Source organism: Spermophilus citellus (assembly GCF_964194105.1).
Source record: "Spermophilus citellus genome assembly, chromosome: X".
Lineage (NCBI taxonomy): Eukaryota > Metazoa > Chordata > Mammalia > Rodentia > Sciuridae > Spermophilus > Spermophilus citellus.
In genome coordinates, this window is record NC_138190.1 from 14,170,833 (window position 1) to 14,197,552 (window position 26,720).

Consider the following 26,720-nt stretch of genomic DNA (forward strand, 5'->3'; position numbering starts at 1 on the left):
GACACGAAGATGAACCAGATAGTCTCGGGCCTGAAAGAACTCATATCTGTTTGGGAAGACACATAAGCTTAAAGTCTACACCTACTTGCTGCCAGATGCCATATGCTCCTAAATCGTATTCTTATATTCTCTGTGGCCAAAGGCAATCAGCCCACTCACTCAGGTGACATTTCCTATACCTACCTACATCCTCAATGTTTAGGAGGAGCTGCTAAATTTCAGCATTCAGGTGTAAACAGATGAGAAGAAATGGGGGCTATGGGAGAAGATGGTGATTATCATGTTCTCCAGGGTCTGATGGAACACTTACAGCATCCTGAAATCCAAACAGTACCAGGTGAATCTGATTGATGGATGAGCTGTCAAAATCCAGGTCCACCTTCAACTTTGATATTGTGGATGCCATCACCCTGTGCTCTGGGGAGCGAATGAAGTCTCTCAAGATCCCGATTATTTGCTTGATATGACCAACTGAGAGATGCAACTCCTCTGAGCTCTGACCACACATACACACAAACATATGAATCATTTTCATTGAATGAGTAAGGGAAGTGGGATAGAAAATTTAAAATGTATTGTGGGAAACTAGACTGCCCATTTGCTAACAGAATTGTGGAATCCCTTGGGGAAGAAGGAGCCTTTGTTCTTAGAATTCCCTCTATATCCTTCGGGGTGGGGGGGGGGTCTTCTGGCAAGCACACATCCTCACCATTAAGTCCCACTGAATGATTCTACCTCCTGTTTGACCCCTCATCAAAAGGCCTAGTTTACAGTGTGGCAGTGACCTCTTCCTAAAAGGACCTTCCCCATCCAAAATAAAGATAGGGGGATTAGTATACTACTGCTGTGTCCTAGTTAAAAACTCAAATCTTTTCATCCATAACCATTCTCCATAAGGTGGCTGTTCTCCCAGATTCTGAGGGCAGCTTTAGCATGTCCTACAGCTGGGGGTTAACTCCACCCTAGGCCTCAAAACCAAGATGATAAGAAGCCAGAGGCTGGAAGCCCTTCAGCTTCCTGGTGTTTCTGCTGCCATGTGGCTCTTTTTCCACCAGGTGGTAGCACCACCCTGCAAATGCCTAGAAGCACTGCAGTGATCTGCAAATTCACATTTTAGCGGAGTTTTTTCTTTGTATATTCTTTTGTTTTGCTGGGGAAGGGAAGGATGTTAGGAAATACTTATGGTGCTCACTCTAACTATGCAAATGTTCCAGGCTACAGAGAGGAGTGGTTCCTGTTCAAACCTGTCCAGGGACTTGGACCCAGGTGGGATGGGATTAGATTAGCAGATGCCATTCCCAGTACCTGGGTCACACACTCCTGCAAGTTAAAAACCACCTGGTTCTGCTCTTCCCAGAGGATTTTGTACAAGATGGCACGGCGCTCACTGTCCTTGCGCAGCAGAAAGAGGCCCTGGTCCCTGTCATCTGGGGAAGAAGGTGCATTCCGGTCTTCTGAGGCTGAGCTCTCGTCTGGAACGCTGCAGACGAAACACATGTGACAATCCTGTATTTGTCCCGGAACACTATCACCAGGAAGTGTACCACCATATGCTGTGGGGGCGGGGCTAAGAGGAATACACTGCAGTCCCCAGGCTCAAGAAGAGGAAGCTGCAGGGAACAAGGCTGAAGGAGGAGGGAGGCCATGTCCCCCTCTCCCCTTTGCTTCCCCCATAGTAGCCAAGTTCACGGGGAGAAGGGGGAAAAGAAGTGGGGTTGAGGGGGGGTAGCAGAGGAAGGGAGAGGAAAGAGGGGGAGTAGAAGGGAAGGCAAGTTGAGGGAAGGGGGAGAGAATAAGGGGGTATGTGGGAGGGGAAAACAGGGAAAAATGAGGGGAAGAAGAGACAGGAGAGGGAAGTGCAGAGAAGGAAGGAAATAAGACAGTGGAACAGAGAGGGCAGGGAGTAAGCAAAGTGCTCTCCTGGCTTGTCCCCAGACATTCTGCTGCCCTGCAGGAAAGCAAAAGCTCTTCCCAGCCCTCTGGTTATGACCCAGCAAGTATTGCATCACTGAGGAACACCAGCACCCCTCACAGGACCACAACAGGGGGACAAGGGAAACGGGCAGTACCTGAGAAAATGACTGAGCTGGTGCTTGGGCACCTGTGTCCTCTCAAAAAATGTGTCAGGCTGGGCATCAGAATCTGGGGAGATGGAGCCATGCTCGCTGCTGCTACTGCCCAGAGGTTCCCCTGGTGACGGCAGGGCCAGGGCACTGGTGACAATGCGGGTTCCTTCTGTGGGGGACAGCCAGACAGGGAATGGAGAGGCTCAGAGAAGGACCAGGTGGAGGTTGAGCTTCTGGCAGCCTCTCAGACCCAGGTACCCACCTGGGGGCTTGCTAAGCCTGCACAGCTCTGACTTAGGGGGTATGAACAGTCACCTGAGACCATGGTGAGAAATGTAGGTCTGAGATGAGCCTCATCATAAACAGATGGTCTAGGGTCACATTCTATGGAGCAAGTTTAGAGTCATTCTGCCATGCCTTCTGATTCCATCCACCCCGGAGGGAAAATGGCAAATGGCTTCCTTTTCACAGGCTGCTCTTTGTCACTGCTAGTTACAGGCTACTATTCTAGAAGGTGTCACTGGGCTTTGGAGGCCTGTGGGAAAGCTACTACAGGCAAGCATCCCTAACACACCCTTTAATCAAGGCCAGGATGGCAGGCCAGGCTCCAAAGATGAAACATCAGGCTCTACACTTAGGCGAGACACAAACCCCAGACAGGTACCTCTCATTTCCCACCTTCACACATTCCCAAAAGAAAGACTTCAAGGAAGTTGGGGGAGTGGACCTTACAGTCACCCTCCAGGCTCCCTGTGCCTGTCAGGAAATGGAGGGATGTTTGCTAGATGGACTTTGACAACCTTCAAACCTACAGCACCATCCCTGCCACTCTTCACATAAATAGGCACAACATGGAAGCTCAATGCTATGGAGAGCTAGCACTCTTTGTAAGCAGCAGAGAAGCCCCAGGCCCAGGGCATCTCCCCAGCTGTAGGCCTCACCTGAGGGCTTGAAAGCAATTCGGTTCTTCTTGCCCTTGTTCACCTGCCTTAAGAAACTCTCTCTGAGTAGATCAGTGGCAGTGGCCCGTTTTTGAGGGTCAGGCTCAAAACAGAATAAGATGAAGGTTCTGGCTTCAGTTGAAAGAGCTTCTGGAATCTCAGGGTGGATCTTAAACATTCCCACCTGCATTTAAGGGAGAGGTAACCAATGTGTCAGTGAAGCCTCAGGTGATTCAGGGGAATGAATTTTCAACAGAAAGCTCCTACACCTCCATCCTATGAGGGGCTGGGAATGCCCCAAAGATGCTCAGTTCTGTCCATGCCCCTTTGCAATGCTATGTTCCTGCTCCTCCTATCCACAGGTGGTCTCTATTTCCCTATCCCTGGAGTCTCAGCTGGCCTTTTGAAGGCTGTGATATGGCTCAGTGGTAGAGTGCTTGCCTAGCATGGGTGAGGCCCTGGATTTGATCCCCAGCACTGAAAAAATAAAAACAAACAGAAATCAGCTGGCCTTTTGTGACTTTCCTTTCACCAAGAGACTGAGGTGAAAGTTCTATGTGAGGGTTTCATAGCTTAGGCCTTAAGATGTCTTGTAGTCCCTGCCCTGGTCCTCTTGGAGCCCTGAGACCACCACACAGGGAAGGAGTCCAAGATGGACAACTGTGTGGACAGAAGGGTCTGACCCTCACCGCCACACCCTCAGTCACCTGCAAAAGGACCTCTCAGAGGATCCTGCCCCAGCCAAGCTGCCACCTGGATACAACCACAGGTGTGAGTCCAGGCAAGGCCTGCAGGAGAGCCAGCCAACAGTCCACTCACAGAACTGTGAGGAATAACAAGTCACATAGTTATTAGTTACATAGCACAAGAGACTTGAGAGGGAACTGGGCCAAAGCCTGGGGCAGGAGAGCCACATTCTGAGGTTATTCAAAGGCTTCTACTATCTGTTCCCAAGAGACACCTCACCACACCTCTCAGTCCCTATGCATCCACAGCCCAGGTCCCCATCCTCCAGCTCTAAGCCATAAGCATACAAAACCTGAGGCTGCTAACCTCACAGACAAGTTGTCATCCACAGCCAAGCCAGGGCTTCCTCCCTAGGGATACAGCAGTTGAGGGAAGTGAACTGCTCCTTCATTTCATAGTTCTTGCTAGAATGGCTGTTTCAGGGCCCACTTTTGGATAGTCAACTGCTATCCTGCCAAAGGTTCCCTGTTTCTGTGACCAGAGTCAGTTCTCAGCTGTCACATCTCACTATGACATGGAAATGTTTCCGACAAACCTTGAATAACCTCTTCTTGCATAATTGTTCCCATCAGGAGTGGCTCTCTAGTTTTCTTAGGCATTGTCATCTTAAAGTTTACAGCCTTCCCTGTGTCTTTTCCAAGCCCACTCAATCCAGTGGAGGAAGCTGTTCTGTCTTCCCGATCCAAGCTCATGGCCAGCCCCTCAGCAATCCTGAGGGCTGGCTTGGGCTCCTTTCCTGCACGACATGTGGGAGCAAAGACCTGGGTGCTGCAGACCTTCTGACTTCACCTCCCAAAGGCCCTAGATGAGGTGGACACATCCTATTCTCAGGACACTGCTACTCGTGGACAGCACACCCTACCACCTTGCAAATACATCACTTATTAGAGTGCTCTGCTATGACTTAAAAGCTCCCTTAAGGGTCCACCAGGGCTACTGTAACAAAGTATCACAAACTGGGGGGCTTAAACACCAGAAATGTATTGTCTTCTAGTTCTGGAATCTGGGAGGCTGAGACCAAGGTCTCCCCCTGAGGCCAGTCTCTTAAGATGCATCACCCCACCCCCCTGCTTTCACACAGTCTTCTCTCTGTGCATGTCTGTCTTGGAGTCCAAATATCCCTTTTTAATAAGGACACCTGTCATTGCTGCTTTGGGGTCCACTCTGATACCATTTTAATGTGATTTTTTTCTGTGAAAACCCTACTTCCAAATAAGGTCATGTTCTGAGTTTCTGGGGATAAGGACTTCCATATATCATTTTGGGTGACACAATTAAACCCATAACACTCCCCTTGGGGGAAGAATAATTCCCTTTGTTTCAGACACTGCCCAGAAGTTTTTAAAATTTTTGTTGAAGAATTCTACTATCCAAGAAATGAATAACACAGTGGACATTATTTGCTCAATACTAACTTTTTTGTTGGCAACATAAAGTGACTTCATGTGTGACCCAAATAAATCAACATTTTTGCAAAGAATTTGTACAGATAATGAGCTAACCAAAAACAGGAGGCAGGAAGAAGATCCTGGGAGTTGTTCATGCCTGGGGGTGAATTAAGAAAGTCACAGCCTTTGGCTGGGTTTCTGGAGTTTTACAGAAAGTCAACAGATCAGAAAACAGACAGACATGGCTCTCCAGTGGGCACCATGTTTTTCCAAGCACCAGCTGCTATTTATTCTAAGGCCTGTGATGGAAGCTGCAGGTGAGATCTTTAACTTCACTGGGGGTCATGAATGGTCACTGATATGTTCAAGAAGGTTGCTGCTGTCTTCTAGTCCTTGTCTTCAGGGTTCTGTTAGCACTGTAGGGACCAGAAAACTTTGGTGGACTTGAGGTGTTGGCCTTGAAGCTACCTGGGCAGCTGATATAATGGAAGGAAGCTCTGAGAATCTTCTGCTGGGGCCCAGTCAGGCTGAGGAGAGCAGCCAAGGTACCCAGAGCACAGAGTGCTGCTCAGAGCCAGGTGAAGGTGCTATGCTCACCTCAGAGGACACAATCCCACACACATACTTTTGAGGTCTTTCTACCCAAGGGGCTGAGCCAGAGGGTCCAGCAATGATGCAGGCCATGACGGAGGCTGCCAAATGTAGCAGAAAAGCTACTAAAAGGCCTCTGGACATGTACTATGAAGCTATGTCAATGTACCGTAGCTTCATTATCTACAAACAATGGCCATTTGACTTTTTGAGACCCCCCACCCTTTTGGGATGAATAAAAATCTTCCATAGGGGCTGGGGATGTAGCTCAGAGGCAGAGCACTTACCTAGCATATGTGAGGCACTGGGTTCGATCCCTAGCACCACATAAAAATAAACAAAAAAAAGATAAAGACATTCTGTCCACCCACAACTAGAAAAAAATTTTTAAAACTATCTTCCATGGAAGGTCACTGTTGATAATGGACTCTCAGGGCTGGAGCCCCTTAAATGTTTCCAAAGATACTCAAGAGTCAGAAACTGCAGACCTGACCTTGGGCACACAGGGTTGTCCTGGCATCAGCTTCCTGTGGGGTCATAAGCAAGTATATCCCCTTTCAAGGTCCCACTTGCCCAGCAGTAAAACCACCACCGATATGTTAGCCTCCACACACGGAGTGGCCTTCCATTAGCCATAGAAGGTTGTTGCAGTTCTGCCTCTCCAAAATCCATTCCTTCAAAGACGCATACCACACCATGGCCTTTGAGCCTTACCCAGAGAAAGGGCAAATGCAAATGAAAAATAAGAGGCTTAATTATCCCCTTCCAACATAAAGGAAGAGGATTCTTAGAGCATTTACTTTAGAGAACTTAGAATTTTTTGTTCTTTCTCTCTTGAGATGTTTTTGTTGTTGTTATTGCTGTTGTTACTAGGGATTGAACCCAGGGGCACTTAACCACTGAGCCACATCCCCAGCCCTTTTTAATATCTTATTTAGAGACAGGGTCTCACTGAGTTGCTCAGAGCTTCACTAAGTTGCTGAGGCTGGCTCTGAACTTGTGATCCTCCTGCCTCAGCCTCCCGAGCTTCTGGGACTACAGGCACGTGCCACTGCACCTGGTGCATGTAAATCTTTTTAACAGCTAGATAAGCCTCTTGCCAGAAACATCTTTCCTAAGACTTGGGAGCCATTGCTTTGAAATGAAATCATTGAGGAAGACAGTGCCTCTATCTCCCAGTTTCTGTAGGAGGGAAGGGGGCCAACTTTGGTGGTGCCTCACTCCAAAACTACCTCCTGTCTTAAGATAAAACAGGTTTATTTTTTTTTCTCTGCAAAAAGCCAATTTCCTAACATAAAAGGTCACCTCAATTACCAGGTGAATCTAAGAGGAGCCATGTGTTGTCAAGTCCTCTCACTTGAGGTCTAGTTATTTATCTTGAGAATGTGGTTATAATGAATTTTATCTACTTAGCAATATAAAGGGGTGAGATTTCCTTCAGTCTTTGAAATCTTAGCAGATTATCTGTGATGTGCCTTGCATTCTAGTTTAATACTTATTAAATAATAAAACTGTTTTCCTTCTCTCCTTTGTGTATAAGTTTTCAAGATTGAGAAGAGATCTTGTTTTAAATTGTTTCCCCAACATCTAAACCACCCAAATGACCAAATGTGTCTTACTTTGAACATTGCTGCCTGTGGTTCACCAAGCTCATGGAATGGAGGCTTGCTGGTGGCCATCTCAATGATGGTGCAGCCCAGGGACCAGATATCAGCTGGGGCACCATACCCACGAGGTCCTTGATCAATAATCTCAGGTGCCATATACTGCAGAGTACCTATATAGAAAATAAATGCAAAAATCAGAGCACTATATTGCTTATAAATGAACTGGACCATTAGTAAAAACAAGTTTGGGGGCTTAACTGTCTCATTAATAGTGGAAGGAGCCTTGTTCTATGCATAAATAATATGGCTTCATCATTTTTTAACCCGAAACATGCAACATAGCTTCTTTCAATACTAGGCATATTGAGAGAGGATTGCTTAGTCCCTCAAAGGATAAAGGGGCCCAATTCAATTAGCATGTTTTAGCACATGCCAAATACAGGGAAACTGGAATGGGAGAAACAGCCTGATCACAAAAAGCTTCCCAGGGGAGGAGACATATATAATGGTGGTGGGAGCAGCAGCTGTGATGGTAAAATGTGCTAAGTGCTGTAACAGAGGTGTACACAGAGGACTGGAAGAATGTGGATGAAAAAGTGCTTGATTCTGTCTGGTCTGAATCAGGGAAATCTATGACTGTCAATTTCTTTCGGTCTCTGAGAGGCAAATGCCAAAATAAGATTAGACATATAAGAGATTTACTGGGGAGAAGGTCTATGAAGGATAAAGGGGAGGGCAGGATTGGCAGGGAGAGTGCCATACTACAAAGCAGGCCTGAGCCCTGGGGGAAATGGAGGGAGGAAGAATTAGGTAGAAGAGTCTCAGCACTGAGGGCTTCAGCCAGGTCACCAAGGAGAACTTGGCCATTATTTGCCCATTGGCAGAGTCCCATATTGGCTCTAGAATCTTAACCAGGTTCAGACATTGTCAAGGAGCAGCCTGGGTAAAGTGTCACCTTGCCAAGAATGTGATCCAAAGGGGCATCAGCTGGCACTGCCAATGAAGTAGGTTCCTGCTACTATGGTTGAAGAGGTGGTCAAAGGGATAGGAGGGTGTTCAGGTATAGGGAAGAACTTGAGCAAGAACATGGGTATAAAGTATAGAGTCCAGGGAACAACAAGTGATATTTCACTAGGGGCAGTGTATAGAAAGGATTAAGGAGAGCAGCAAGGGCACAGTCTAAATGGCAAGTTGTATGTTCTGAAAACTGGCTTTGGGGGCTGGGGTTGTGGCTCAGAGGTAGAGTGCTCGCCTAGCATGCATGAGGTATTGGGTTCGATACTCAGCACCAATAAAAATAAAATATTGTGTCCACCTATAACTAAAAAATAAATATTAAAAAAAGACTGGCTTTGGACTTTCTCCTGTGGTTCATGAGCTACCAGAGAGAGGTTACCCCAGGGAAGGCACTGATTGGATATGGTAGCAGGAAGACGAAGGGATTATTGAATAGAAAGATGGGGAGCAGGGAGCTCAATCAAGGGCTCTAGGAGTAAAATCTTTGGTTTTCCTTGAAATTAAGCAAGAGGAAAGGGAAAATGTGGCTGGGACATTAGCAGATGTTATAGGCTGGCAAAGAGGTTTAGAAGAAAACATCAAATTCAGAGATGACCTTAGCCAAGGTGTTACAGGAACACTAATGTCCAGAGAAATGAAAGGTCCCGTCTCAAATCATTCAACCAAAACAGGTTTCCTGAGTTTTACTCAATAAAAAGGGCTCATTTTCAGTTAAAAAAATAAAATAAAAAGTTTGAATCAAATGTATGATATGTGAAGATCATTGTAATGTTTTGAGCAACTAATAAAAAAAAATTTAAAAAAAAGTTTGAATAAGCTACTGCTATGTCCTTCTCTTAAAGATCCAATGTCTTACCAGCATTTTTCCTTCCCATGAACATTTTAAAGACTCTAGAACAGCTGTGACCAAAATAATTTTCTTTAATGATGGGGATGCTCTATTCTATGCCATCTAATATGGTAGCCATTAGCCACATATTGGCTGTGGATATGTGGCTAGTGAGGCAGAAGAAATTAATTTTAAATTGTTTTAACTTGATTTGATTTCATTTCAATTGATCTAAAGTTAAATATAAAATTAGACTGTATTAGTGAGCACAACTCATCAGTGCGACACAAATGATGGCTTTGGTCTCCAGAGCTAATAAACTGGTGGGGAAGTGTTCAGTCAGTTGCAGAGTTGAGCAAGATGGAGGTGCATCACTCTTGATGCACTATTAGGAAACCCCAGAGCCACAGGAAAGGAACTTCCGGTGATACAATATCCCCTGCAGGCAGTTGCTGCTGTGAATAACAAAGGGAGAGGTGTTGGCAGGGAATGTGCCTTCTAATGAATCCAAAATTCATTAATTAAAAAATGATTTGACACTGTGTTGTTTCTTAAGCTATCATCTCCCAGCTCTGCTCTGTGCTGCTGGGTCTGGAACTCAAAAAAAAAAAAAAAAAAAAAACCAAAACCAAACCAAAAAAAAAAAAAAAAAAACCAAAAAAACATTTCTGCTTTGCCTGAGGTTCCCTGTTAGGCTTTGCAATTAGGCAGTGCTAAAGAGATCCCAGAAGGATGGAAAGGGGACTTGTTCTTCCTTGTTGCTGAGAGGAAGCTTACTCTGGACCCTCAGGTGACTCCAGTCCCTACCTTCTTGTCACTCTATTACTTCCCAGAATCATCTTCATCTTGCCCTTCCAAGGGACTTGCTCCAGCCCAATGACACTCTCCTCAAAGTTCTAATCCTACCCTCCTATTTGCACCCCCAAGCAAAGATGGCATTGTGGGGCATCTGAATCATGCACAAATCCTGGGAAACTGGCCTGCCTTACATCTATAGGGGCTTCATATCCTTCCTAAACTCCATTTCCTCCAACGGGTGCCCCACCTCACTGTCACTGGCTCAGCACCTACACCAGGGTGGTGGTGCTGAATGCAGAAAAAAGTGTCCAGTAGACCCACAAACACTAACCCAGCCCCCTTGGAACATAAAATTTGTTAGCAGCTCCTGGACAATTGCCCAAACAGGATTTTCAAATTATCAGCAGGGAAAATACATGGCATAAGGAGATACTTTTTAAAATAATGTTATTGTGTTTTTTATACTTTTAATTTATTTTTATGTGGTGCTGAGGATCTAACCCAGTGGCTCATACATGCTAAGCAAGCACTCTACCACTGAGCTACAACTGCAGCCCAAGGTAATGCTTTTTGACAAAGGCATCAAGACATGATACAGATACCAGGACAAGGTGAGAGACTGGGGCCACAAGGTACACATTTTCTAAGGGCACCTCAGATCTCTGGGTACACAAGTCTTGGGCCTATTGCTCAGAGGCATCCCATCCAGACCAAGGGGTTCAGAGTGTTTAGAGAGGGGAGATACAATAGCAGGGTATTGAAGGCAGCCTCTTTGGAGAGAGAGCTCTCATTTCATCAATGCATCAATGGATTAATGCACTAATGGATTCATAGCTGAGTAGGAGCTGGTGGAAACTGTAGGATGTGGGACCTAATTGGAGGAAGTATATCCTTGGGGATGTGCCTTTGGGGATAATATCTTGTCCTTAACACCTTCCTCCCACTCTCTACTTCCAGACACCATAAGGGGAACAACTTTGCTATCTGGCATGACATTCTGCCTTACCGTGGGCCCAGAAATAATGGAGCCAGATGACCATGGACTGAGACCTCTGAAACCATGAGTCAAAATAAAGTCTTTCTCCTTTTAAGTTGTTTTTCTCAGGTATTTTGTCATAGCAACAAAGAGCTGACTAGCACAGTCTTTCAGATACTGTTAGAGCCTGATGTTTCAAACTTTAATATTAAAGAAGGTGCAGCCTCCCATGGTGGTGGGGGCTTCCCTAGTTGCCGGACCCAAGGGATGGTCCCTGGAGGAGACCACTTCTTCCCAACCCAAGGTCTTCAAACTACTCAGAGCTCAATACATGCACATCCCCTAGAGGTAAGGTGCACAGAGGACTGGTTCTCAAGGGAGCAAAAGTCACTTATGGCAGCAGAGACAGAGGATTGTAAAGTCTGGGAATATTGTCATTACCTCTCAACAATGGCTTGAAGAGCAGAAACCCTTAACTCTTAAAAAGTGAGGCCCATTGGTTTAGGGGTTTTGTTCGTTTCCCCCAGAGGAATCTAGTTTAAAGGCAGTCTTCCAAGACCTGAATTCCTCCATGGAAAGTTGAAAAGGGGTGGGTAGAATGTGAGGGGCAAGAGTTGGGGAGGGGCAGGGGTTAGTCAACCAAAGGCAGGCCCCTGCCCATGATGTGGAGGGTCACATTCAAGGGGATCCATCAAGAGCAATTAACAGGCAACATCACCCAGGTCCATAGCACACAAACTCAGCTTATAGCAGTACTAGTCAAGTGACAATATGTCAAGCCCCTTGCCTTGCCTTTCTGTAGCTATTGAGTGAAAAAAGAGGTGACAGAAGAGAAGCAACATTGAGTCACCTGAGCAAAGATCACTGCCTACTGCTGTAGGTGGGAGGGCAAGGGGAGAGGAGTTGGCCCTGGGAATGAGGACCAGACCATTGATGAGTATATGAGCCCACATTCTTTTTATCACTCAATTCAACCTGTTTGCTCTTTAAAGTGTCATTTGGACTCTTTGTCTTCTGAGGGTGGCTGGAAAAGTCATGGGAAAGGCCCACTGCTCTGGGCAGGATATTATGGGGCAGTGGGGGAAAAAATACAATGGCTTTTATCATGACAACCTTTGAGTCCCACAGGTTCAACACACTAGATACACACAGGAACTCAACTCTCTCAAAGGCTCCTTCCAGCTCTAATAGCCTGCAATTTCTATATGAAAATAGGTATTTCTTTTTAAATTAATAAATACTTCCAAACTTCCAAGTTTACTTGCTGTAAGCCAGATAGCGATCAAAGTACTTTATCAATATTAACACATTTAATTCTTTAAAAACCCTATAAGGTAAGTAATGTGAGCATTTCCATTTTACTTATGAAAAACCTAAGGTACACACAGGGTGGGTAACATGTCCAAGGTCTTCCAGCTAGCAAGTGGTTGAGCCAGGACTTGAACCTGCTCATCCTTGAACCAAGGACATTTATAGCCATAGACTAGAGTTCCTATTCTGAGTTCTGTCCCTAGGTATCTACTCAAGAGGGATGAAAACATAAATTCACACAAAAGCTTGCATGTGAATGATCATAGCAGCACTATTTGTGACAGTCAAAAGTAGAAACCACCCAAATGACCATTAACTGGCAAATGTGGTCCATCCACGCCATGGAATACTCTTCAGCCTGAGAGGAATGAAGGGCTGATACATGCTAGAGCATGCATGAGCCTTGAAAAATATCACACTAAGTAAAGCAGCTAGATGCTGCAAATCACATATTTTATCATTCCACATGTATGAAATAACCCAGAACGTGCAAATCAGCAAACAAAGTTGATCAGTGATGGCCTGGAGCTGCAGTGGGAACAGGGATTAATGCAAAGGGGCACAAGGATCTTCTGGGGATGGTAGAAATGTTCAAAACCTGCATTGTAGCCAGGCACAGTGCTGTACACCCGTAATCCCAATGACTCAGGAGGCTGAGGCAGGAGGATTACAAGTTTGAGGCCAGCCTCAGAAACTTAGCAAGACCCTGTCTCAAAATAAAAAATAAAAAGGGCTAGGGGTATAGGTCAGTGGTAGAGTGTCCCTGGGTTCAAAGCCAGCACTAAAAATAAACAAACAAAAAATATATTGTGATAATGGCTACATGATGTAGTAAGTTTACCAGAAACCACTGAATTGTGCATTTTAAATGGGTGCTTTTATGATATGCAAGTTATACTTCAATAAAGCTGTTAACTACCAGAACAAGAACAAGAGGGCTGCATTGTAGCTCAGTGATAGAGCACTTGCCTAGCATGCCTGAGGACCTGGGTTGGATCCCCAGTATGGGGGGGAGCCTATTCTAGTCCATTTACACCTGTGATGAGAGCCCTTGAGAGGGACACAGGAGGGGAGGGATCCAGGCCAAGAAGTTGCCTGAAGCCCTTGGTTCTCCTGCCAAGACTCAGAAGACCTCTGAGTACTATCAGGAAAAAGCTCCATCAGATCCATCCAACCCAGAGTTCTGTACCAACTAACTCAGATTTCTTTACAGAACTGCTCTGTTTTGCAAAGAGTAATTACATGCAAGGGAATTTCCTAACCAAAATGAGACCCCTTCTTTATTATCCCCCAAACACCCATGCATTATTTTGCAATGCAAAATTCATGCCTCCTCAAACCAATTACTTGGGAAATGTGATACGTGATAATGAATTATACATGTGTTTTCTTTGAGATTTTTTCTTCTCCTTAGGGATGCTAATTATGAGATAAATTGTTGGGGGGTTTTATGTTTTTGAAATTACTCCTTGTCATATCAGAGCCCCTCTTGCTATGTATTGCTAAGCTAATTGGTGGCTTCCAAAGAGGAGGATATAAGTCATTTTCAATTAGGGTAGTAAAGTGCTAAGAGAGAAAAAAGGGCCAGTCCTACATACATATTCATACACATATGATATATGTAGCATATGTATATTTGTACCAGAAACAAAAAATGAAGATTCAACATGCTCTTTCTATGGGAGATTCTGATGAAGCCCTGGTGCCATATTTTCCCATTTTGAAACTCACACACTTCCCCTTGTGTTACAACTTAAAAGTCATTTTTGAGGCATTAAAATTCCCTTTTGATGGAGAATGTGTCTCCACTGTGGGTGTCCAGCAACTAACATACAACAAGTCTCTTGTTAAAGAAAAGTCCTTCAAAGCTGAGACTTTATTCAAAATAAGGCTCAAGCTGTCCATTCTACAGCTTTGGTGACTACAGAGATAGAAAACAGCCATGACCCTTTAATTTTTTTTTTTTTTTTTTGTAATTGTAGATGGACAGCATGCCTTTGTTTATTTTTATGTGATGCTAAGGCTTGAACCCAGTGCGTCACCCATGCTAGGCAAGCGTTCTGCCACTGAGCTACAGCCCCACCCCCAGCCATGTCCCTTTTATAGCTTATTTCAGAGCTATGAGATATGAAAGCTGTTTCATAACACTATAAAGCAAGACCTTTGTGACCTTTATGTTCCTCCTTAGGAGACCATAAATCTTTATTTACTCAAAATCAGTACTTCTTTCCAAGGATCAAGGTTTGGGCTCTTGTTCCTTTAAACAGGAATTTCAAAAAGACACAGGTCACTTGTGAGTGGCATTCTACCTATTGGTCTGGTAATGTACAACTAACTGGTGATTTGAAGTTGGGGACAATACATCATGCATCTGCACTGAGAAGATACCCTTCCAATGACTATAGCTTGTGAAGAAGGTTTAACACTAAAATGGACACCATAGCCCTACTCTGCTATGCTTACCAGTAAAGGTTTCTGTGCATGGGTTCACTCCTGCGAGACGTTTAGAGGTTCCAAAATCAGAGATTTTCACCACTCCACTGTAGGTGTTTACCAGAACATTATCACCCTTCAGGAGGAGAATAGTACAAAATGCTTAAAGACAGATTTAAACAAACTGACATTTAATGGTTCAAACCTTGAAAAATGGTCTCAAAAAAAAAGCCCTCCCAACCTTCCCATGAGCAAGTCACTCAGCACATGCTGCGCTGACAGTTATCATGACTAGATATGAGCAAAATGACACTTTGTTGGTTTAGAAAAGCCTGTACCTTTATGTCTCTGTGCACTATCTGGTTTTCATGGAGATACTTAAGGCCTTCCAGGATCTGTTTGGTATAAAACTTGATAGTGGGCTCCTTCATTGGCCCCCATTTGGATCGCAAAAGAGCAGAGAGGCTTCCTAGAAATGGACACAGTAAAACATTCATAAGGATGACAAAGATTCAGTTGTAACGAGTTTAGGGAAATGTAGTGAAGTGACATCTCTAACCTGACATAAGCACTTCATACCTATACCATTGTATATTGCTAAATGCAATGAGTCTTGCCTCTCTACAGTCACAGCCAGAGAACAGACTGGAAGCAAATCAGCCTGTTGGCCAGATTAAAGTAGAGGACAAAGAAGAATCCCTTGTGATCCTTGAAATTCAGTTGGGCCAACTCTGGGATTAGCTCTGTTCAGCTATATGAAGACAGGAGAATAGTGAAATATGGCTCCTTGAACTAAAGAGGCATGATCCAATGTCATAAATGACTCAGATCCCATGACATTTGTTTGCTAGACAACCATTCTGTTTGAGTCAAAGCCAGATTTACACCTCTTGCTGTAATCAAATCAAAAGTGGACAGGTCTAGAATGAGTGGTCTTTGGAGGTGACAAGGACTAGGATTAGAGAAGGCCAGGCCTCTTTGTCCTCATTGTGAAAAGGCCCCAATGGTAGGTCACCCACCCCAATGGTAGAGGGGTAGGACCATCCTGATTAACAAGCCTTCCCCATTATTCTATTGAACACTGAACACTTAGGCCAGAAGAACCCCCCCCCCCCCCCTTCAGACTCTCTGACCACATGTCCCAGAGAAGGTGGCTTGCCTGCTGGTAAGAACAGGCTCCTGGATATCAGCCGGTCTCAACTGTGCCACTCATACAGGGGCTATGCGACCTTACTATACTTCGGTCCCCCATCTATAAAAGGGAATAAATATTTTTTTTCAAGACTGAATTTCCCTGTGTTGCCAAGGCTGGCTTTGAACTTGTGATCCACTTGTCTCAGTCTCCTGAGTAGCTGGGATTACAGACATGTGCCACTGTGTCTGCTTCCATCTCTAATTCTGTTGTTACCCTTCATCGCAAAACCTGGAACAGTAACAAATGTGAACAGCAATGGACATGTTTTTCTATTAGGCTATGAGTTACCTGAGGAAAAAGACACTGTACTGTATCCTTAACATAACCCTCAAAATTGAGCCCATTGCCTAGATCTTAATGTATAAAATTAGACTCTTAATAATAATAGACTCTTAATTTCTGGTAGAATGAATAAAGGAACAAATACAAGTTTCTAACCAAAGTTTTTACATTTGTATTCAGATAATAATTAATATTTAAAACTTTCATAAATTTTATAATTATTTCAGTGAACTTGCTGCCAGGCTCTGTTCTAGAGCTATATATGCATCATCTCATTTAACCCACCCAACAACCCACTAAGATAATGTTATTATTATTCCAATAATTATTACTACAATTATTACAGTAATTATTATATTCTAATTTTACAATTTATTTATTCTACCAAATAACTGAGGGCACAAAGTAGTAAAATAATTTGCCCAAGGCCACACAGCTTATAGATTGTTGGACCAATTCAAACTAGATAGTTGAATCCAGATCCAAGAAACTCTTTCTCCTATATTCTATTGCCTACATTTGGGGACTTTGTGGACAAAGCACTGATGTTTGATTTTGTTACTGATGTTATTTTGTAATGTCACTTTTAAAACCTGTGTTCTCTTTTCTCCAAACCACCTTTAAACTCCCTAGACTATGAAGGCCTAGAGGCAGGAGACTGCTCTCTTCATCTCTTTGTCTCCAATGCTGGCACTCAGTAGATATTCAATGAGTATTTGTGAGTTGAATAAACAAACCAGAAATAGTCTGTTTATGTGACATTTGGAAAGTCTGTATCCAACTCTTCTGAGAAACCAATGTTTTCCAACATCTACAATGTCTGTCATTTTTTTAAATGGCAGGACAATTAATGATGTCCATATTGTATTTTCAAGAGTGATTTTCAGAATTTGCCAGAATACAGCAACTACTCACCTCCAGGCACCTGCTCCATAAATATCTTGATGTAGCCATCCTCTGAAACCGAGCCCAGGTACTGGACAATATTGCGGTGCTTGAGGTATTTATGCAGGGCTATCTCCTCATGCAGAGGCTGAGAGTACCTATCATGAAAAATTTAAAAAGCCAGCATCACCTGCCAAATCCTGGGGGCTCTAGACCCTTGTGGCACCTCACCAGCATCCACCCTACTGCTGGCCATCCCTCCTTATGGAAACTTTCTCTTCCCTTCCTATAAGACTACTCAGCTTCTCATCTGTAAAATATAGGATACAGGCTGAGCATCCTTAGTCCAAAAATCCAAAATGCTTCAAAATCTGAAACTTTTTAAGTGCCAACATAATACCACAAGCAGGAAATTCCAAACATGACCTTGTGTGATGGGTCACAATCAAAACATAGAACCACTATAGTAATGTATCAAATTACCTTTAGGCTATGTGATATAAGGTGTGTACGAAATGTAAATGAATTTTGTGTTTAGACTTAGGTCACATCCCCAACAGGCCTCATGGTGTATATGCAAATATTTCAAAATCTGACAAAAATCCCAAATCTGAAACACTTCTGGCCCTAAGTTTTCCAGACAAGGAATATTTAACCTATAATAATACCAGCCATGTAGAGCTGCTGGGGACTAAGTGTGATAAGTTTCTCAGGCACCTAGTAGAATATCTGGTGTGTGGTAAGCACTCAGTGATTTCTACTGTTACTGTCACTATTGATAGGGCCTGAACTCTCAGAAATGCCTTTCTCTGTCTGCTGTGCAAGGTGGTGCTCTGAAAGATTTTGTCCTCAGCTGCCTTCTAGTCATTCTACACACTCATCCCAGACCACAACAGTAGCCACCTAATGATCAACCCAGCTTTAGGGTCTGGCCTTTTTAGTTCATCCCTCATTCTTGGGATTTGCTTAAAATGCACACTTCACCATATCACTCCCCTCCATAAATTCCAGAGACTATATTCTTTCACACGGCACACAAGGACCTTCAAAATCATGCCAGATGACACCATTTTAAAGTTTTTATCTCAAAAGTTCTCCACTGCCCCACATCTTGCATTCAAGCCATATCAGAAATTTGTTATTCTCTGAATAGATTTTGTGTATTAACATCTTTGTTTCTCCCTCAGGTAGGCCTTCTTTTCTATCAAACTCCTACTCATCCCTCAAAGACCAGCTTAAAGATGAATTATTTTCTCAGAATTGCCACAACTCACCCAGGAAAATTCACTTCTCATCTATGTCCTGAATACACTCTGTGTACCCTTCTATTATGGCACTTGTCACTTTGACTCATGGGCAAAGTATCTGCAATCCCCACTAAACTGGTAGCACCCTGGTATCAGGACAGTATCATAGTTATCTTTCAGTCTCCAGCACAAGCCCAGAAGCTGGCACACAGAAGGTATCTGATCATCATAAGTTCAGCCATAAATTCAGGGAGTTAGACAAAATGGTCTCTAAGACCCCTTTAGCTCTAAAAATCCAGGAACTGTTATGCACACAAAAAACTAGAACAAGCTGGGCACGGGTGTATGCCTGTAATCCCAGAGGCTTGGGAGGTGGAGGCAGGAGGATTGAGAGTTCAAAGACAGCCTCAGCAAAAACGGAGGCGCTAAGCAACTTAGTGAGACCCTGTCTCTAAATATAGGGCGGGGGATGTGGTTCAGTGGTTGAGTGCCCCTGAGTTTAATCCCCAGTACCAAAAAAAAAAAAAAAAAAAAATACCAAACAAAACAAAACCTAGAACTGCTAGTGCTACCACAGAAGGAGGCAGTCCATACCAGGAATTCCCCAAATCTATAAGAATGCAACAACTTATTCATCATGAGAATAAGTGACACAATACTGGATGAGGAACTCGGGGGACCTGGATCCTAGCCTTGTCTGTACACAGTCTTGGGGAATTCATTTAGTCTTCTTCAACCTGGGTTTTCAGATTGGTATAAAACGAAGAATTTGAACTAATTCATTTCAGACCTTATAATTCACATAATTATCACATGCTATCCCACTGAAAACCAACAATTGAATGGATGAATGAATGAAGGGTCTTACAGTGGGTAGAAAATCATGTTTAACCCATCCCCAATCAATAGTGATCACCCAGATAGAGAAATTTTTGCACATATCCATCAAGACCCAGTGCTGGGGACAATGCTGCAACTGTGGGCTGACATGGGATAATTATCTTCTATGCTGAATATGTAGCTTCTCTACAGAAACATTTGACAGTAAACACTGCTATGCTTTTGTTTAAGATTAGGATTAGGTAAATTCAAAAAGAAGTGAACATTTAATAAGACTAAGAAATGTCGAGAAAATAAATTAGCTGTATCGACAGTAGAAAAATAGCCTGAAATCCATGGGTCAGATTAAAGGGGAGAATGTTTAAAAAAAAAGTCTATATCACAAAAATCTGATCTTTCAACTACATTTAGTTTTCTGTAATGTCATATCCAAACAAATCATAGCTGATTTCAATTATGACAACGTAAGTTTAAAAGCACTCTTGTCAGGGCTGAGGTTGTTGTTCAGTGGTCAAGCATTTGCCTAGCATGCTCAAGTTCCTGGGTTTCATTCCTAGCATCAAAAAGAGGGAAAAAAAAAAGACCTCAGTCACACTTTTGTCACATTCTTTTTATCTGCAAATGATTATGTAAAAATGTTAAGCTTAGAGCTGGGCATGGTGGTGCATGCCTGTATTCCTAGCAACTCAGGAGGTGAGGCAAGAGGGTGGCAAATTCAAGCCAGCCTCAGTAACTTAGTGAGACCCTGTTTCAAAATAAAATTTTACAAAAGGGATTGGGGGTGTATCTGAGTATTAAGAGCATTTGCGAAACATTCATGAAGGCCTGGATCCAATCCCCAGTACCCACCCCTCAAAATGCAAAACTTTAGATGGAGTTGATGCATGCAAATGCAACTTTCTTTTAAGACATGACTCTATAATCCGCAAAGGTCTAAATGAAATTAGTCCATTGCTCAATTTATTTAGATTACGCAGAGAACAAAAGCAAATTATTTTTATTACAAGAAAATTACAAGTTTTGTGATCACATAATGCTTTTGTTCTATGCATGGTGGGCCTGGGATTTGGGGTGTTGAGATGGCAAGTACAGAATGTGGAAGGTCAGTGCCAACTTGCCTGCTGTCTTTCTCTGGGATTTCTTTGATGGCTATTCGCACTTGATTGCTCAGGTCTCGGCCAGCATACACAATCCCGTAGGTTCCTTTCCCCAAAACAACTCTCTCCCCATTTGCATCGTAGTCATACTCATACTACAGAAGGAAAACAACAGGACACACAATTTGTAGTGGAGAAGCCCCTCAGAAGCCCAAAACTTGTCCATCAGTTTTTAAAAAATTTATAAACATTATTTGATGGCTAAGCAAGTATATGTTATATACTTTTTGTTCAATAACAACTCTCAGATATTCAGTTATTTATAGCATGACCTTAGGAATCAGAATCTAAGAAAATTAAAAATATGGCTCACATATAACTTACCTGGCTCACTTTTTGGAGTTTTCCAACTATTTTAATGCTACAATTAAAACCTGCTTCTAATCATGTTAAGTACCCCAAATAGGTTCCCTATCTGCAAGTCAGAAAACAAATCTCTTTCAATAGCCCAGGAAAGAACTGACAGTCAATAAAGTTAAAATTGTCTTAATACAGAGTGCATATGCTGGGGTCCCTGCCCCTTTCAGTCATACGAATCTAGGACATACTGCAAAACCTCAATTTCCAATTAGCATTGGTATTTTGTTCTTCCAATCTTATCATCAAAAGCTGTTGCACACAGCTGCATTTGAGTTGATCCTTCTCAATTATTAAAACAAAGGTAACTACAGGCTGAGCAGGATTTAAAGCACACAGGAAGCAATGGCCATTTCTGTTGTTTTGCATGCTCCACTATGTCTACTTACAGAAGTACAGCTTATATACAAATTAGAGTGTGAGAGAGTGCGAGAGTGAGCGTGTGTGTGTGTGTGTGTGTGTGTGTGTGTCCCTTCTCATCTACCTCTACGGATGCTCACGTGGATTAACATTATTAAAGTGTCTATATCATTGTCTGATATAACTAGAAATCAGCCTGCTCCATAAAAGATTTATAACTCACACCTTTCTCTACTCCCCACATCTGTTGCCTTCAAAGCATATCACTCAGTTCATTTCTATTACAAACTTACATTCTAAGCTAATAACTCTAGTACCTGATTCAATTATTAAAACGAATTCCTTTGATATTTTCTGAAGGAAATCTCGAGGAATTCATTTCAGTCTAACTTAAAAGTATAATAAAATCTCATTAAATTGTAATTACCGGGAGAACCAGAATTAATGGCAAATCTGAATAACTGTGTAAGATTTAAACATATGTAAAGTGGTGTAGTAATTGTGGACTACAACTATGCTGTCTGAAAGAGCTTATGATGATTTTATTTTCTTAAAAATGAAAAATTGTTATATTTAACATACTGTATGCAAGTAGATATTACTCAAGTAATTTTAGACATAAATGCAAAAGTCTGCTTCCAGTGGCCTAACTTTTTCTCCTGGAATCTCATAAATATTATTAACTTACTTAGAAAAAAAACCTTTTTATAGATTGTGCTTAAAAGGAAATTTTGGTTTATTTCATAACCAAATTTTCTTAAGCATTCTGACTGAGAGGATCCCAATGGAATGAGATTTTTCTACAGAGACACATTAAACAATCTCTTAGAATCATGGATAATGATGGCTGGCTGGTTCAGAAGTATTTTTAAATACACTCAATAAAGGATTTTTACATTAAAAATTGTGACTTTTTTTTAAGCAAAGACATAGTAAAGAACTTTTCCCAAGTTCTAGGCCTTCTGTGACTCACCTCTAAGGTGTCTCCATCAGCCTCTCCTTCCAGCTCCACTGTACTGCCTGCTGCATTGGTTAGCATCTCTTTCACCAAAAAGCAAAACCTAGAACAGCAAATGTCACAAAGATGCTGCCAGTAAGGACCACTATTGTTTAACTTAGTCTCATTATATTAAGCTGTACTTAAATATAAAACAAACTTATATAATAAGTCATGGAACAATCAATCTACTCCTTGATTTGACATGGTACTCTATAGGTAGGGAGGGATAGGGAAAGCTAATTATGGGTACTAAGTTACTGTTAGATAGGAGAAAGAAGTTCTGGTGTTCTACTGTATAGTAGGATGTCTATAGATAATAATGAAGCCCTTTATTTTCTTTAAAGCTAGAAGAAAGGATTTGGAATGTTTTTATCATAAATAAATGATAATTGTTTGAGGAGATATATTCATTTACTCTGATTTGAACATTACAAAATGCATACATTATCAAAACATCACATGGTAGCCCACAAATAAATATATTTTTTATGTATCAGTTAAAAATAAAATTAGAAAAACATTTAAAAGAATTATTTTCTACATTACTTCTATCATATCCCTATAAGACTTTCCTTTTTATTCTCTTATGGTTTCCCCTATGACTCATTTGGGAGTTTCTCCACTAACTGGACATCCTTCAAATATGTCCCTGTATTTCTCTTTTAATATTTGGTTCTACAATCAGTATTGCAGAGGTGCTAAGGACAGCAAAATCAACCCCTTCCAAATTGTATACAGGCCAATTCTCAATAAGATATAAGATCTTGAACAAGGGAAGAAAATGCCATAATATTCATTGACAAAGATTAAGCCTAAGATCAACTACTACCCATGTCTTTCTCACAAATGCTGTAGAACCATATCAGCCACTTAGACTTGTGTAATAATTTATTTGCATAAAAGTGATCTTGATCCAGTAGAACATTTTTATTCATAATTCTCTCATAAGATGGTAAGGAGTGGCTGGGGTTGTGGCTCAGTGGTACAGCACTTGCCTAGCAAGTGTGAGGTCCTGGGTTCGATCCTCAGCACTACATAAAAATAAATAAATAAAATAAAGATATTTTTTTAAAAAGATGGTAAGGAGGAACAGTACATGTACTGTTCAGGAGAATTTCTGCAAGACCATAAAACATTCATTTTTATAACTAACATGTCACCTTTTCTTCTAGTATTTGAATATGGGGAAACCCAAAGTCAGGCTTCTTAGGAGACACATGCTATGTACTCACCATAATAACTAAAATTCTCAGAATTATATTTATTGTTAATTGTTGTTAAGCAACTCTCATACCTTACTTTGGGGAGTATAAATTCATGAGACCATTTTGGAAAACTAATTAATCAAAGCTAAATATAAAGCTATCCTAAAACCAAGTAATCCACTCCTAGGTATATGCCCAACAGAATTTAATATATATTTTCACCAAAAGGCATGTGTAAGAATATTCATTCAAGTTTTATTCATAAGAGCCACAACTAGAAATAATCCAAATGTTCACCAATAGGAGAACAAATAAATGGTTGTACATTCACATAATGGAACACCATGAGAAATAAAAAGAATGAACAGATACATACATCATGGCTGAATCTCATGGCTATTAAGGGAAAGAAGGGAGAAATAAAAAGAGTATAAATAAATTTATTTATTTGAAGGTCATGAATGGGCAAAACTGATGACAGAAATCAAAAATACTTATCATTGAAGGGGGTTTAATGGCTAGAAAGGGGCACAAGGCACCTTTTGGGGCACTGATATGGGAGACGGATACATGGGTGTAGATATATGTAAAAATTTATCTAACTGTATACTTAAGTGCACTTTATACACTTTACTTACTGTATATTATACCCCAATTAAAAATTATTAAAATGACAAACCAGGGAAAGGAAGAAGGAACGGAAAGGAGAAATACTGGGGAATGATACTGACCAAATTATATTGTTACATCATGTGCATATATGAATATGTAACAAGGAATCCACCCTTATATGTAATTATAATGAACCAACAAAAATATGGAAAAAGAAAAAAATGTAAGTAAATGGGAATAAAGGAGAAAAAATAATCCAAAATCAATCAATCAAGATGTGTGATCTAAAAAAAAAAAAAAGTAAAACAAAAAAGGCACTGAGTACTGAATGACAGTTATAAAGGTAAATTTTATAATAAAAGGATAACAAAACAATCTTAAAAAATAAGAATAAAGTTGAAGGACTCATTTTTCCTGATTTTACAGCTTCCTACAAAACTACACTAATCAAGAAAGTGTGGTACTTGCCAAAGGAATGATACATAGATTAGTGGAATAGAATTAAACATTTACAGCCAACTGATTTTCTAAGAGTGCCAAGACCACTTAATGGAGGACAAATAGTATGTTCAACCAATAGTACTTGGAGAATCACATATCCACAAGCAAAATAATGAAGCTGGGTCCCCTACCTCACACTATATTAAAATGGATTATCTCTAAATGTAACAACTAAAACTATAAACCTCTTGGAAGAAAATACAAAAATCATAGAACACCTTGTGTTAGGCAAAGCATTCCTAAATATGAACTAAAAGTACAACTGACAAAAGAAAAAATGATAAAATGAACTTCAAAATTAAAAACTTTTGTGCAAGTTTTTCAACAAGACAATCCACAGAATGGAATCAAGTATTTGCAAACCATATCTAAAAAGGGACTTGTATGGATTGTATATAAAAAAAAACTCTTAAAATTCAATAATTTAGAGACAAATAGCCCAATTAAAAATAGACAAAATTTGGAGAAACATGGCAAACATCACTTTTACTTGTTGACCCGAATTAACATCACCAGAAATGACACAAAGATATTGTGTATCCCCTGATATGAGGCACTGGGAAAGACACAGCATTACTTTTGTGGTATTCCTGCCCCAAATACATAACATGAATATACTGATAATCAAACAGCAAACAAATTCAAATCAAAGGACTGCAAACATATTACCTGCACTCTTTGAAAGTATTAAGAAAGACAAAGACTAATGATAGGGCTGGGGATGTGGCTCAAGCGGTAGCGTGCTCGCCTGGCATGCGTGCGGCCCGGGTTCGATCCTCAGCACCACATACCAACAAAGATGTTGTGTCCGCCAAGAACTAAAAAGTAAATATTAAAAAAATTCTCTCTCTCTCTCTCTCTCTCTCTCTCTCTCTCTCTCACTCTCTCTTAAAAAAAAAAAAAGACTAATGATAATCTCTTTTAGATGAAAGGAGAGTATACAGACATGGCAAGTAAATGTTATATGATTGTGGATTAGAATGTGGGCCAGGAAAAAGTCTTATTTTACCATAAAAGGTATTAGGGAGACAATAAATAAAACTTGAAAATGGCTTCTAGATTATAGTACCATATCAATCTTATACAGTATGATTAGGTAACTACTATAATTACATAAGTAAACATTCTCCCCCTTTTTTATTTTTAGGAAATATGCTGAAGTATTTAGAGGTAATGCAGCATTATGTCTACAACTTGCTCCTGACCAGTTCAGTAAAAAACATCATATGCATATAGAGAAAATGTAAAATAAATGTAGTAAAGGGTTACACTGGGGAATTCTGGGCAAAACATACATATAAGTAAAAGACGTGAACTTTGCCAGACGTAGTGGCACACACCTGTAATCCCAGCAACTTGGGAGTCTGAGGTAGGAGGATTGCAAGTTCAAGGCTAGCCTCAGTAACTTTGTGAGACCCTAAGCAACTTAGTGAGACCCTGTCTCAAAATAAAAAAATAAAAAAAAGGGCCAGGGATGTAGCTCAGTGGTAAACTGCCCCCTGGTTTCAACTAAAAAAAAAAAAAAAAAAAAAAAAGTGAGCTTTAAAAATTGGGCAAATGATTTGAATAGCTATTTCTTCAAAGAAGATATGTAAATGGTCCAAAAGCACAAGAAAATATACTCATATCACTAATCATTAGAGAAATGCAAATTAAAACCACAATGAGATTCTACGTCACACCCACCAGAATGGCTATAATCAAAAGCACAGACAATAACAAGCATTGGCAAGGATGTGGAGGAATTGGAACCATCATACACTACTGATGAGAATGTTAACAGGGAAACAGTCTGGCAGTTCCTCAAAAGGTTAAACACAAAATTCCCATAAGATCCAACATTTTGATATGTCCACACAAAAACTTGAATATGAATGTTCATAGAAGCAAAATTCATAATAGCCCCAAAGTGGAAGCAAACCAAATGCCTGTCAACTGATGAAGAGATAAATAAAATGTGGCATATTCATACAATTAAATATTATTCAGACACAAACAACAAAGTAATGATATATGCTACAATATCAATGAACCTTGGAAACACTATGCTAAATGGAAGAAGTCAGTCACCAAAGACCATATTTTATATGACTCAATGTAGATGAAATGTCCAAAACAGGCAAATTCACAGAGTTAGAAAGAAAGGTTGCATAGGGCTAGGGTTATGTGGGTGAGGTTGGGGAGAAAATGGGGAGTGATTGCTAATGCATACTGGGCTTCTTTTAGGGGTGATGAAAATTATAAATATACTAAATATACTAAAAATTGAGTTGTACACTTTAAATAAATGGTTGTGAGGTATGTATATTACATCTCAAAGCAGTATGATCATTTTCTGTAAATTAAAATTTCAAGAAGACAATAGAGCAAACAAA

General features: G+C 41.2%; 1 protein-coding gene across 1 annotated transcript in view; it reads right to left on the bottom strand.

Annotated features, from left to right (window-relative positions):
* The window catches only part of MAP3K15 (mitogen-activated protein kinase kinase kinase 15), a 115,173-nt gene that overhangs the window by 6,721 nt on the left and 81,732 nt on the right, over positions 1 to 26,720 (bottom strand). The window contains exons 14-23 of the mRNA XM_081278355.1: positions 22,001 to 22,088; positions 20,272 to 20,405; positions 17,097 to 17,224; positions 15,043 to 15,173; positions 14,735 to 14,840; positions 7,353 to 7,510; positions 3,008 to 3,191; positions 2,070 to 2,235; positions 1,306 to 1,480; positions 311 to 496 (exon numbers count right to left, since the gene is read on the bottom strand). Coding sequence (XP_081134481.1) covers positions 311 to 496; positions 1,306 to 1,480; positions 2,070 to 2,235; positions 3,008 to 3,191; positions 7,353 to 7,510; positions 14,735 to 14,840; positions 15,043 to 15,173; positions 17,097 to 17,224; positions 20,272 to 20,405; positions 22,001 to 22,088 — 1,456 coding nt within the window. The remainder of the gene's footprint in view (positions 1 to 310; positions 497 to 1,305; positions 1,481 to 2,069; positions 2,236 to 3,007; positions 3,192 to 7,352; positions 7,511 to 14,734; positions 14,841 to 15,042; positions 15,174 to 17,096; positions 17,225 to 20,271; positions 20,406 to 22,000; positions 22,089 to 26,720) is intronic.